The 15,312-nt window shown below is 39.2% G+C and overlaps 1 protein-coding gene across 1 annotated transcript in view; it reads left to right on the top strand.

The window, feature by feature from the left end:
- Marchf11 (membrane associated ring-CH-type finger 11) overlaps positions 1-7,134 on the top strand; it is a 91,313-nt gene extending 84,179 nt beyond the window's left edge. Inside the window, exon 4 of the mRNA XM_075977800.1 lies at positions 6,512-7,134. Coding sequence (XP_075833915.1) covers positions 6,512-6,834 — 323 coding nt within the window. The 3' untranslated portion in view covers positions 6,835-7,134. The remainder of the gene's footprint in view (positions 1-6,511) is intronic.
- The last annotated feature ends 8,178 nt before the right edge of the window (positions 7,135-15,312 follow it).

Below are 15,312 nucleotides of genomic sequence, written 5' to 3'. Positions count from 1 at the left end.
TGGCATAAAGAGTAAGTTTTATGATTGGAGGGGCTGATTTTAGATAAAAAATATTTTTTCCTAAAATCCTATATATATATATATATATATATATATCTTTATTCATTCACTTATTTATAATTAATCACATAAAAGTATAGAAGTATTAGTAAAGGGAGTATAAAACATGATAACCTGTCCCATTAACCCTTTCTTTGTTTCCATTGTTTTTCTTAATAAAAATTATCCATATGAAGAATCTCATCTGGCCTGGAGAGAAGGCTCAGTAAGTAAAGTTGTTTGTAATGTCAGCCTGCTGGGTTGAGTTTCATATCTGGAACTCATAAAAGATGGAAAGAAAGAACAAACTCTATGAAGTTGCCATCTGATCTCTATACACATGCCATGCCACCTACATATATATACACACCAATCACACACACACACACACCAATCACACACACACACACACACACATCACACCAATCACACACACACACACACCAATCACACACACACACACACCAATCACACACACACACACACACCTCCCTCAGCTTGAAGTTCCCCATTTAACTAGGTTACAGAACAAATATTGAGGAAACTAAAGTTCGAGAATTTTTATTTGTAACTAAAAATTTCATTATCTTCAAATAAGGTATCTTGCTTGGTTCATAGAATAAAAGAGGAGTCAAACATTATTGTAATGTTTAGCTGGCCCCATATGTTTGGAAATTTTTTCCATTTCTTTTATATTCTATGGGAAATACTAAAAAAATGTCAACAGAAACAAAGAAGCCTATTATGATTCAAAAAGATAAATACACTTTTAACTACTCATTTATATCTTTCAGTTTAGGTGTTCTAACATATTATTCTCACCCCTCAAAACCAACCCAGCAGTACATGTATCATCCTAGTTTTGAAGGTTTATTAATCGTGTTTTGTGAGTTTTCAGTAGGAGTTTGTTAGTTGGGTAAGAAATGGGAACCCGGTGTGTTTGTTGAACTTTCACTAGGAAAAGGCCTCATCTCAGCCTTGGGTGCTATTTCATCTTCTTCTTGAGTAGTATAATCTCCCTTTTTGCCACTGACCACTCGGTGGTCAGGAATGCCTGGCTTTGACTTCTGAGGTCTTTGGCTCTGAGGTCTGAAATTGTACATTACAACTTCACATTTAACCTTCAGGCCCTCGAATGACCCACGTCACATCCATCTCTAGATCTCAGAACCCTTTTCTCCTCCCCAACAAGTGAAACAAGAGTGCTGTGTCACTCCGAAGTAAAGTGACCACTGGAGCAACCAGGCTGTCTTCAGTCCTTAGCCCCCACGCTACAGGGTATTTCTGCTTTGTTAACAGATATTTCATTATCATTGATAAATAACACTGATGTTTCCTTCAGCTGGTTAAACTAATTCTGATCTGTGCTCATAATTATACATCATGGCTACTTTTGTTATCTACCAACACATTAGGCCTGTCTCTTTACTTCACTGAGGAAAGCCTTAGCCACAGATCCTTTCCAACGATTACTGGTTAAATTGTAGAAGACATAAGTATTATTCTGCTGAGGATTACCTTAATGTCCTCTTGTTTGCCATGCCCTGGATTTATAACCTGCAGCATTTTATTATAGCTTTGGAGAAACATTCTATGACTCTACCAGTGATAGGTTTGTGCTCTAAGGTTACTAACTGAATGATCAAGAAAGTCTCTCACTACTAAGTAATCAGAACAGTAAAAATATGACCAATTGATGAACTGACATGCAGAAAGTTTGAGATGAAGAAATGGCTTGCTTTCTGTTTTCTTTCTTTTTTTTCTCAGTAACTTAAACTTTAGTCCTGGCCCAGTCATTTTGTAAGTATCTGGGTTCATAGTTGTTTGATTCAGCCAAGTATTTGGTGACCAGGCTAACAAGAGTGGAGAAGAAGGACACAGTAACTTTTTTTGCCACTAATGATCTTTCTCTTCATCCTTGTTTTCCCCTGAAGGCAAAGCTGTTGTCATAAAATAGGGCAATGACCCCTTAGGCTTTTTTTAAATCCAGTTTTGAATCACATATTTAAATCCATCTGCCAGTGTTTTAAAATATTACTTTAATGTTTCGAAGAACTCTAACAATTAATCATAACCAACCAAAATACAAGGCAAAAGCCCTCACACTGAAGCTGGACAAGATAACACTACAGAAGGAAGTGAGTTGCAAGAGTAGGCAAAGACACACCCATGCCCACAGTTAAAAATTCCACAAAAACATCAAGCTTACAGTCACAACATGCCTGCAAAGGACAGGTGCAGACCCCTGCAGGGCCTGATCTTGTCACGTAAAGCATTTGACCACATACACTTGCATGTAAATGTACATGTGTACACGTGCATGTATTGGGGTAGTGACATCTTGGCAAGGGGCGAAGGAAAATTTAAACTAGAAATTTTAGCAGATCTCAACAAAAATTATCCTTTGGTCAGATCTCTGCCACACTTACCAGCCTTGCCAAGGGCATTTGGATTGAGGAGAGCAAGACTTTCAGAGGGCTGCGCAGCCTGGGAGAACTGAGAATAATTTACCCAATCACTAGACAAAGTCTTCACAGTTTGTGACATTGTCTTTCAAAAAGACTCTATGACCTTTTCCCCTATGAAGTAGAGGGGGTTGGACAGGGCCATAGCTGTTTGAAGTTTGTTGTTAGGGCTATGGAATATCCCTTGAAGACATGTGTTCGGCTTTTGTTTGGTTGTTGTTGTTTTGAGATAGGGTTTCCCTGTAGTTTTTTTAGAGCCTGTCCTGGAGCTAGCTCTTGTAGACCAGACCAGGCTGGCCTCGAAGTCAGAGATCCCCCTGCTTCTGTCTCCTGAGTGCTGGGATTGAAGGTGTGCGCCGCCGCCGCCACCCGGCTCTACTGAAGTTTTAATCCCTAGTGCTCTCTTTAGAGGTGACGTTCTGAGGATGTGATTGGATTTGCGGGCTCCTACCTACTTAATTAATTAATCTGCTATTAATCCATGACTTGATGATCCTAGTGGAAGGTGGGAGAAACCAGGAGTAGCACCATGCGACCTGGTGTTAGTCCAAGCCCCTCCCTGGGCCACCATGTGTGCATAGCTCCACTTATTTAGACTTAAAAGTGAAGAAACTCCTGAATCTGAGAACCAGATAACCATCCTCTTGATTAAATCATTTCCCTCAGGGATTTTGTCATAGGATAGAAAGCATCCTATCAATATTAAATGTCACTAAAGCACAGGGGTGCTGATGATAGCAACAAGTTATGTAACGTCTCTCAAATTGCAACCTCTAGTATTTGATTTACTTAAGTTTTAAATGAAGACGACGATAGGCTTTCTATAATATTGAAGTCAGATTATACGATATAATGAAATACTAGGGGCTGGATGGTTGAAACAGCAAACATTTATTTGTTGTGGTTCTGGAAGTCAGATAATTCAGGGTGCTGGCATACTTTATACCTCATAGAGGCATTAGGACCAATATCTCCTTGTTATAACTTCACATTGCCTTGCTTGCCAGAGGGTTTGTAGTTAATGTCCGATATAATTTATATTTGATTAGAAAGCTTGAAAGTCTCTCCCTCCGCAATCCTTTCCTGTTTTTGTTGTGTGTTGGGTACTGAACCCAGGGCAGTGCAACATACCTAGGCAAGTGCTCTACCACTGAGACACACCCCTGGCCCAACTCTCGGTTAGTTTCAATTCTTCAGGTGTGCATATAGATAGAGACAAACATGGCTTGTGTCTGTGTGAGAACATGTGTGCACACGGGCAGACATGTGGCCTTGTGAATACATAGTCCTTGATTATCTCCTTCACCTCTTAGGCTCTGTGTCCTTGACAATTGAGGCTAACATACTACTTTGAAAATTGGGATTGATTTTACTTAAATAAATTTTTTATGTCAATGAAGTCAAAACCTATCTAAGCTTAACAAAAGTGCCCCTTGAATATCAATAATATTTTCAATTAAATGTATTGGCAAGAAAAAAAGACTACATGCTCGCCACACTCGTCAACTCTCATGCTCTGTTGGCATCTATGATATGAAATATAACACATATCCTAAAATAGTCAATATTTATATTTTATAGGAATTATCATTGTTTTTCTCTGCAAGGTTAAGGGCTAAAGTGAAATATGAATTCAAGCCTCTTATTATGTAGCCTGAAATGTTCAGGACAAAAATTCCTTTGACCTGTGGGAAAGTACCATTGATAGAGTGCTTCAATGTTGATTTTTCAGCGCAATGAGCTAGATTTGCATGAATCCTAACCCTTAGTTTAAGATCCTGGTAGTCATGTCTTCCCATAGGCACCAGCTCAAATAGCACTTGCCACGGCTTCAGAGACTTTGAAGAGGAGACAAGAGGTTCCTTGTAGGCAGCATGGGCTTCATTCTGTTTAGGGGAATTTAAGTTTTAGAAGGCAAAGGACAGCTCTGAATGCTTATGAGGACTAAAACAAGATCTAGACATGATTCATGACTGATATAATTTATAAGTAACCTATGAAGGTAGACAGAAAAAAAGGACTGTGTCTTCTGAGAACTTTGAAGGGATTCTCTTTAAACACCACTCAGAAGGTACTTCAGGGGAGAGGAGAACTTATCCCTGCACTTTGGGGTGCAAGGAAGGGATTCTAAAATATATTCCTAGAAAGTGACTCTATCTATGTTCGTGTAAATGGTCCAACTTCTAGCCCTTCAAAGAGAGCGAGCAGAAAAGGAATAAAATGTCAGAAAAACAAGTGTTTTCTATGATAAAGCCATCCTGCAACCCTCATCACCACCGCACACACTCTGAATGTGCTATACCTTGGACTGTAATTGCTTTTTGATTAGTGTGAACCAAAGTCTCACATCCATAGACTCACTATTGATTTTGTAATTCAGAGTAATTTCTTACATTTATGTACTTACCATCTAAGAGGAAACCCAAGTCCTTCAGTATTGAGGAATTGCAAACTCTCCGGCTCAATGCAAAACTTGGGTGTTTCAATTGCATTTTAAGGAAGAAAGAGAAAGTCAGGCAGACTAACTCACTGGCTGTGATTAATTCTGGAAGCTAATAATAGAAGCACCAATTAAAACATAGTCATCTTGACTTGTAATTCCAGCTGTTCCCTGTAAATAACTGGTTGGTTGGGTCAACTTCTGTCGTTCGTTTAGGAAAAGGAGTTTCATCATTGATTATCCTCACGAGGACAGAACATGTTTTTCCTGCTATTTGAGACATGAAGGACTTGGCCTTGAAGATGTGCTTATGTACCAGGTCACACACATTTTTAGTGGGCCTGTAAATGTCCCGGCGAGCTGTTAAGTCACATATATAAGAAACTTTTCTTCTGCTAATGGGGCAATGTGAACGAATAAAAGTCTGACTTCTTTTTTCAAGGTCTAGATATGTTCATCACCTGCTTGACATTGTTTTCACTGATAAATGTATGGAAGGGATGGAGAGAGGAAGGAAGAGAAAAGAGAAGTCAAAAGGAAGAAAAGAAGGAAGGGGGAGGAAGAGGGGGAAAGAGGGGGAAAGAGAGGAAGGGGCCGGCAATTTTCTCGAGACAAGCATATGCTCAACCCCCACTTGCCGAGTGTCTGGTAAATCAGAGCTCTTTTAATTCCCTCATTCTTTCAAACTTAAAGTCCCTCGGCTGATTTGTGCCCTTTTCTGTTACTTCAACTCCAACCATTTTTTTCTGTGAAGACTCCTTTTTCTTCCTTTTCATTCTGTAGTCTATTTATGACTTTGACTTCTCTGCTCTTCAAGGTTAAGGTAGCAAATCTTTGTTTCCCTGAAGGTTTCAATAAATGTTCGAATACTTATAAATTATCTATTATCTGGGAAATTTGAATAACTCAGGTGCAGAAGTACTCAGAATGACAGTTGATAATCTGTGTCCTTATTTCTTTATGTGAAGTATAATTCAAAGGACTTTTATAAGCTCCCCTAGTCTCACTTTTTCATATTTTTATACATTGATCACATATATCTACTAAGAAAAAAAGTTCAGTGCTCTTCACTTCAATCATGCTGTAAGAGGGTCCACTTCCTCCCACTGTGATGTTGACATTTTTATTATGGTTTCAAGACATCCATGGTTGTGTCATCTGTCGCTTTAAGAGCAGGGAAATGGTAGTGACCCTAATATCTACCTCTTAGATGGTCCATTCAATCCCAGTTAATAACGTGCTGAATGATACACAGTTGGCACAATGTCGAGTTTAAAAAATGAACCCAATGATCAAAAGCAATGTGATCCTTCTCTGTGTACTCTGAGCTAGGATGTTGGAAAACATTTATATTAATGACAGTTAAACTCACCACATGTTACTGAGTTATCTCTAAATAATGAGCACCTCTACCTATCATGGAGTAGTTTGCTTGTAGCTACCCCATTCCTAAGAATGCTGTGTTCTCTGATATGATGGGGAACAGATAAGTCTATTTTTTAATTCCTTTACTCAAGATAATGCTTCCAACTTTTGTCAATAGTTATTTTCTTTCCTTGAATTTTAGGCCTCATTGTCCATGAAGGAGCTGCAGTTTACAGAGTATTCAAGCGATGGCGAGCTGTCAACTTGCATTGGGATGTATTAAATTATGACAAAGCCACAGACATTGAAGAGAGCAGCCGAGGAGACTCTTCCACAAGTAGGACTTTGTGGTTACCATTGTCAGCCCTGAGGAACAGGAACTTGGTCCACCCCACGCAGCTAACCTCACCACGGTTTCAGTGTGGCTATGTCCTATTACATCTATTCAATCGGATGCGGGCCCACGAAGATGGGTCAGAAGACAATGGCTCCGGGGAGGTGGTAATGAGAGTGACGTCCGTGTGACAGATACACGCAGCAGCAGGGAGTGGAACCTGCTCATTTCGGAATGTAATTGCAATGAATGGCAAAACCATAGCACTTCTAATTGTACATCCATGGACTTTTTAAAATCTATGCTTTTTATATGAACATTTGAATTGCAAATACATTTTTCTGAGAAAAAAAGAGGCTCCTTGTTTGCTTTGTGACTTAACACATCTTTTTAAAGTTAGCTCTCAATTTTGAATGTAGTATGATTTTCTTTAGACCCCTTTGTAGGTGCTGGTGTAGTAGCTACACACTGTTAGCAGGATGGAGATAAAAAATGAGCAGCTATAGTCCTGCACCACGCATGGCAGTTCCAGGTGAGCTAAGAGATGCAGCAGTCTGGAGGGGTGGGGGTGTGGAAGAGTTGTCCTTGGGGCATCAGGAGAGGTTGTCCCTGGGATACCATGGAACCTGGCTCCTCAAGCCTGAGCGGTCATTTGAAAATCAGAAGAGGAGGTGCAGAGAACACTTTAGGAAGAAGGAGACATGCTGCAGAAGTGAGGGCACTGTGTGTAGGGAAATGGGGAATGCAAGGCAAGACAGGTTCCCTCCTCACAAGGGTGACATCAGAGTATGGGACTGAAAGCCACAAAGATTCATGAGCAAGCACTAAGACTTGCAAGCCCAGGTCTGGGGCATGAGCGTGTCTTCTGCTTCCACTGGAGCAGGTAATGTACAACAACAGAGACACCAGAGCATCCCTCGGACAGCCATGTATCCTTTCCCTCTTCTCAGGAGACATCAAAACCATGATTCCAGAAAGGAAAGCTGATCACAGTCTCATGAAATAGAAGATGGCTTCTTCATTAACAAAAGCTCCTAAACACTTCAGAGTAATTACAGCTTGTCATCTGATATTTCTTTAAATAATAATAAAATTTAATTTTTATATGTTGCACTAACTAAATATATGGCAGAATAGTTAGATTTTTAACTCACTGGTAGAGTTTTCATCTCACACTGGTCCTAACACACACACACACACACACACACACACACACACACATGCACGCACGCGCGCGCGAGAGAGAGAGAGAGAGAGAGGGATCACCATAGTAAATCAAGTGCCTGCTTCTGCATTACCACCTGTGTTCTCCAACCCCTTGCTTTTGCTCCATTAGAGCCCAATTGTTCTTTTCCAATCCCTGCCATCATATCTCAGAATTAGTGACACCATTTTGTTGTTGTTATGATGCCTAAACATTCTTCCCTTTCCTGAGGAGTTAAACAAAACAAATTTGATTTTGGCCCAAAATGTAACAATTACCTGTGTAATTGTATCAATTAATGTGTCATTTATAAAACACACATTAGGGGATGGAAAAATGGCTCAGAAATAAAGAACACGTGCTGCTCTTGCAGAGGATCTTGGTTTATTTCACATCCCCCACATATCATGTCACAGTAGGCCAAGTTCTAGGATCTTACCATGGTACTTTACACAATTAGCTTAATTCTTATCAGTTCAAGGAAAAAGATACCATCATGTAAGCAAGTGCTGTAGTTTGCAGTAACCCTGAGAGTTCTGATCCCAGGGGTGTTTGGACATTAAATCCACACCTACACAGCTGCTATTGATCTTGTTAATTAGTCAAGGCTGACAAGGTTGTTTTAAACAACGCTGTCCTAAAAATTACAGATCACTTGGAGCAAGTGGGAGATTGAGAGTAACAATTAATTCCCTCTCAAGTCTTCATAATATGACTTTTCTAAAAGTGTAAACCTTAATCTAAAACATTTTATATACATTTTTCAAAACAAGCCAGCAGTCTCTGCATGTTTTCAACTTCTCCTATTTCTAGCATTTTCTGTTTGCAAAGTGACTTTCCCTTTCTGACACCACAAGAGAAAACAGAAAGTTGTGCCCTGAGATGTCTGTCTCTCTCTGTCTCTCTGTGTGTGAGAGAGAGGAGGGGGGAGGAGAGACGGGGGAAGAATATGAATGAGAATTTCACAAAGTCAGCAGAAATACTAAAAAATACAAATGCCAAGGCCAAAAGGACTGCCTCAAAATAGAAGACCTCAAGAGTTACCAAATGTGGCTGAAAAGTAAAATCAAGGCCAAGAAATTGTTCCAAAAGGTTAGGAGTAAACAAAGCTTTGGTTCTTTGGACAGAAAGATTCCAGTGAAATTTCAGGTAAAGGAAAAGTCCGTGGACTAATCACAAAACACAGTGCAGAGCAGAAGGCAGCTGTTCTTTCAAAGCAGAGCTTCCTTCTCCTGCTCCCGTTCTTTTTCCATCCCAGTCCCTTTTGCTTCTCTTCACTCCAGACGTGATCTCCGTGTCCTTGGGTAAAGAGTTGGACTGCCTATGGTGTGACTGACAAACCAAGACTGCAGAATTTCAGGGAGATTCTCTTTATACAGGCTTCCGACAGAGAGCTCAGAGCAAGGGCCTTTCTGTGCCTTCTGTGTAAGCCTCAATTCCAATAGGAGGGAAAGCTAGAGACCACTAAATAACGGGGCTTTGTGAAAGTCAATGAGGGTTCCTCCGCCTGACACCTCCTGTTTTTCTTCTCTTTTCTTAGTCTAAATAGTGTTGAGAATTTTATACATGTGTATAATGTTTTGATCAAATTCACCTGTTTTCTCCTTTTTAGTCCCTCCCCATCCCCCATACCACTATTACCTCCCACCTTCAAATGTTCTTTTTAAAAATTCCACTGTGTCAACTTAGTGCAGCCTGCATGTGCCTATATCAGAGCCATCTACTGGAGCATGGGCAGCCTCTATGGGCTGCATTCCTGAAGAGAACCGACTCCCTCTCCCAGCAGCTGTCACCAGTGACTCCTCAGCGAGGGGTGTGACTTCATGACTTCTTGTGCCATCCATACTGGATGTTGATTGGTTTGACTTTGCACAAATTTCTTACATGCAGTAAGAGACAAGGCACCTTACACTCCCTCTAGCCAAACAAAAACTCTCTCTTTAAAATCCTGAGCCCCTGCTGCCTCTGTAATAGGAATTATGTTATTTTAAATTTATTTATTTAGTTTTTAATTTCATTTTACATTCAAACCACAGTTCTCCCTCCCATCCCTCTTGCTGTTGTTCAGACCCCCAAAATTTGATCTCCTTACTCCACTTCTTTGTATCTACATTCAGTCAGCTCATTCTTTTTTTAAATTCTTTTTTAAAAATATTTATTTATTTATTATGTATACAATAGTCTGTCTGCATATATGCCTGCAGTCTAGAAGAGGGCACCAGACCTCATTACAGATAGTTGTAAGCCACCATGTAGTTGCTGGTAATTGTACTCAGGACCTTTGAAAGAGCAGGTAATGCTCCTAACTACTGAGCCATCTCTCCAGCCCCCAGTCAGCTCATTCTTTCAGCATTTTTCTCAGATCTAATCACAGAAGACCACCTCCTTTGCTGGTCTAAGCCTCCATCTTCTCTAATAAACCTGTTACAAGACCTCAAAAAGGCCAATTATTCTAAGTTGACTTGCTTCCTCCTACAATGACCGTCTAGGACATCAGAGAGCGACTGGAGTAGGAAATAGGCTCAATATAGCTTATTAGTGAAGATGAAGACAGAATTCATAAGAAAAAGCCTTCAGTGGTACCCAGTGTCTTTGTTAGTCACACGGAAGCATGCAGAGTTGCAGACATACGCAGAACGCTGCTGTGTAATTATGGAGACAGCGACTAGAATGATGCTCCTCCAAGCCAAAGAGTAGCTGCATCCTTGACAGCCCATACCAGGAAGAGGCAACGCATGCTTCTTCCTTCCAGTCTCTTAGTACACTGAGCAGCAGACCTATCATGTCAGAATGTAAACCAAGCACACTACTCTCTATTCAAATGTTCTCTGCTGAGGGCCCATCTCACTGTCCTTGCAAAGTCCCTCAAGGTCCTGCTCCTGATGATACCTTCTTCCTCAACCTGTCAGCTCTCTACTTGCTCATTCTGGCTTGTTCTGAATCTCAAACCTGTCAAGAATATCCCTGCTATAAATTACTGGGTAGATGAAGCCCAGTGCACTCTTTCCCATATGTCCTCATGGAACCATGTTGCTGTGTTGGGTCCTAAGGTCCTTTCAGATTTCTGTAAAACTGGCACTATTCTCTTACTCTCTGCTTTCTGTTTTTCTTGGAGATCATTAGTCACGGAGTACAAATTCTGTCTATCCATTCCTTACTATGTTCTATTGTTAGTGCACAACATCCATGAGCGCTGGGCTGTATTTCATTTGCTGTTGCTCCTAAGACGCCCAGAAGAAGGAAAGGTACAGACCGGGTTCTGATTACATTGTGAGGGCAATTAATAAATGAATCTGCTAGAAAAAAAACATGGCATGTAGGGTTCAGAGGAGATTATTGGAAGTTTAAAAATAAATTGATGAAGAAAAGTAAGTGCAGAAAAAAATAAAAGGATGTTATTGAACTAAAAGTATTGCCTAGAACATCAAGGTGAGAGGTGATATCCCAAACTCAGAATTCCTCAGGGCATCAAAATGAGTATTTCTACACATTTGATTAAACATAAACTTTTGCACAAAGTAGGTTAAACTGTGTAACAAAATATCCCTGATAAACCTGGTTATGACTTTAAACACACAGCTTTGAAATAATAACGTGTTGATTTTAAATCCAAGTAAAACCACCACAATGTCTTGACTGGGAGACTTGAAGGGCAGGCATCTGCTGGCCAGACCGAGAGATCTTTACTGCACACTCCTTTCAGCTGTAAGAGCTTTTGGCTATCTTCATCTTCTTTGTCACTCCCCTTCCACTTTCCCCCTTTCTTCATCACCAGCACCACCATTATCAGCACCACAAATCACCATCCCTTTATGACCTCAACAAAACTCTCGATGATGACCATCCTTTCAGAAACAAGAAATAAAGTTTTACTAGGAGCTAAAAAGCTTTGCTCTTTTCATGGAAGAAACCATTCAAGACTCCCCGCGGAGAAGACTTACAAACACCCTCCAGGGATTCAGACCTGAAATAAAATCATAGTATTTAGAAATACATTAGTGTAAGTCTGTCCACAAACTCCCAGTGACTATGACCAAAATATACTGTGTGTACACATGAAATTCTCAAAGAATTAATAAAATATCAAGCTATAATTGGAAATAAATATTTAAGACTAATTTTCCCAAAGATAAAGGACTTGTGCCACAATATCCTGTAGAAAATTGTGTACACAGACACACACAGGCATGTATACACTATCTACTATCAATCTACCTATCTTTCTTTCTTTCTATTATCTATTTATCTTTCTATCTATCTACCTATCATCTGTATCTATGTATATATACATATCTATATTCATACACATATAAACACAAAACTATCTATGTATATATACGTACATACATACATATCTATATACACACATAAATACACACATAGAGACACATATATGCACACACACGTTTCCCAGTGACCTGGGAGAAAATGCAGCCTCCATTGTTCACAGGTTTAAACTTTCTTGTTTACTTTGATTTGAGATAATTAAAGCGAATGGAATTTTAACTGCAGGTTTTGTTTTGCACCCAGGAGATCATACTTCAATAACATCTGTTCAGGTAATCAGGTTTATGAACACGTTGCATCAATGTCCTTCCAAATAAAAGCAAATTAAATTTACAGACAAAAGTACAAGATGAAAATGTTCTCCCAGTCTATTCTTTTACCAGAAACACTCCAGAATATCATTTAGAACTCTCTTTTTGTCTTGGTCAGAACTGAATTCAATAATGATCATAGGTTAAAATTTTCTACCGGACCTTATGATACCAATCCTTTGTGCTTGGGAAAATTAGCATTAAAACATTTCCAGTTATAGCTAAAGACACTTCTTTCTTATGTAATAATTTTCTGGGCATATGTGTGTATGTATTTGATAACATAGCACTAAAATTCAGTATATGGGTTTTTTTTCTGTAACATATACAAGCTTGGAAGACCTATGAGTAATAGTGAGTGTTACTGGGGCTGTACTTGAAGGTTCTATGGGTCCTCAGAGGCTTCTCTTCAGATATAATCAAGGACTAGCTCTTCTAGAATAAACATCCTAAGTGTGAGATTACAACATTCCACAGGACAGAAATACAGTCATCTGCTCCAGTCATGTTCTCTTTTTCACATGCTCTCTGCCAGAAGAAAATAGGCACTTAGTTAGGGACATGGGGTGGGGAAAAAGGAAAGACGGTAGCTCTTTGTCACCGTCCATGGAAATGCCACCATGAGAGTAGAAAATTGGGATGATGCTCAGTTGTTCATCTTCCAATGTCTGGTGTCTTTGTGCCCTCAAGTCATTGAGCTAAATCTAATTCTCATCCATCCTGTTTACTCTTTAGAGCCACTTAACTCAATTCTAACTGTGTTCAGAGGTGTGCAGGAAGTCTGGCTTCTATCCTAGCTTTATGAACTCAGTTGACAGCCTTAAAATCCATCAGCACTCAAGAATGAAAATAGAAAACTTTACAACTATCTTTATGAATTTGATAATTGACATAATAATTGCACATGTTCGTAAAAAGCAGGGTGCAGTTTGATGGATGCTTGCAGTGTGTACTGATGAATTTGAGTACTTCTAGTTCCTTAAATATTGGTCATAGATGTGGGGAAACTTGTCTCTTCCAGTATTTTATGGATGGCATAATAAATAATTAACAGACATTGTCAGCCTCTTGTGTTGTAGAACACTAGACTTATTCTTTCCATCTAACTGTACTTTGAGCCTCTTTACCCAATTCCCCTCTCTATTCGTCTACTCTTCTACCCTATGAGGACTATGACCAATCTTCTGCTCTATACTTCTATGAAACCTAACCTAACGTTCTCATAAAAATGAGAACTTTGTTTTTCTTTTTCAAAATTGATTTTATTTTAATTGTAAATACAATTACATAATTTTCCTGTGTCTCTCTTCCTTCCAAACCATCTCATGTCCCCCAACTCCATATAAATTTGATTTTTTCTTAATTATTGTTGCACATATATACATATATTCACACACATTGATATAATTCATATGTATACATTTATACATACAATACATGTGTGCATAAATATATTACACACAAAGGCTACTAAGCCAGTTCAGTGTTGCTCATATAGTTTTAGGGCTTACCATTTGGTATTGGGCAACAAATCAGGAATTTCACCCATGAGGAAGAGTCTCCATTCCTCTCTCAGTAGTCACTAATTACCTGTATTCTTTTATCTTGGAGTGGGATCCTGTGATATGTTTCTCATCCATACTGGCATATTAAGTGGAATTGTCATTGTTCTGGTCTTATTTGGGCAGCCATATTGTTGAGATTGCTTATTGATACACACATATTTTTGGAAGTTGCTACAGTAGAAGGTAACTTTCCATAAAACTTTTTGAAGGGCTTTAAGAGTAATTTGTTTCTCCCTCTATACCTTCCTCTCTGCTCCCAAGTTTTACTCCACCTGTCCTATTAACCCCCTTTAACTCCTGTTTTATTACCTCCCCATCCTTTAAAGGCAACCCCAAGACCCGTTAGCAATTTCTTTGACATCTATGACTCTCTTTAATGAACTGTGTATCTGCAGATTCAAACCTAGTACCAACAAATGAGAGAAAACATGTGATATTTGTCTTCCCAAATCTATATCCCCTTATTCAAAATGATCATTCCCAGCTCTATCTATTTACCTGTTAATTTAATCTTTCTTTACAGCTGATTACTATTTCATTGTGAAAATACACCACAATTTACTACCTGTTCATCAGTTGGATATCTAGGCTGCTTCCATTTCCTGGCTATTGTTAATATATCAGTAGTGGAATTAATAAACAGGAATCTCTGTTGTAAGATTTTGAGTCCTTCAGGTATATGTTCAAGAGTGAAACATCTGGATTATATAGTAGATGTATTTTTGACTTTTTGAGGAAACTTTACACTGATTTCCATAGTGTGGCCATACCAATTTGCAATCTCAGTAACAACAAATAAATTTTCCCTTTTCTCCACATACATGCTAGACTCTCCTATAAATGGCTGCATAAACAAGACTGGAACAATGGCTTATCAATGGCCATGTTAACATGAATCAGGGACCTTTAAGTGGCCCCACCCCTAGACAAAGAAGTATAGGCAACTAATAATTTCTGGGAGGAAATTAGCTTCTTGTCTCCCAGGGGGGAGTCTCCTTATTGGCTCTCCAGTTAAGAGTGTTCATTCTTAAAACCATCACCAACAATGAACCCAGAAGAATAGATCTTAGTTAGGGTTTCTATTGAAGAGACACCATGACCACAGCAACTCTTATAAAGCAAAACATTTATTTGGGGTGGATTATATTTTCAGAAGTTTAGTCCATTATCATAATGGTGTGACATTGCGGTGTACAGGTATATATGGTGCTGGAAGAGGAGCCAAAGTCTTACATCTTGACTCAAAGGCAATAGGAAGTTGTCTGGGACACTGTATGTGGCTCATATATGAGACCTCAAATC

The sequence above is a fragment of the Microtus pennsylvanicus genome, chromosome 6 (assembly GCF_037038515.1).
Source record: "Microtus pennsylvanicus isolate mMicPen1 chromosome 6, mMicPen1.hap1, whole genome shotgun sequence".
NCBI classification, from domain to species: Eukaryota; Metazoa; Chordata; class Mammalia; order Rodentia; family Cricetidae; genus Microtus; species Microtus pennsylvanicus.
The sequence above is the reverse complement of the archived record's forward strand: the minus strand, read 5'-3'. Positions and strand labels throughout refer to the sequence as shown.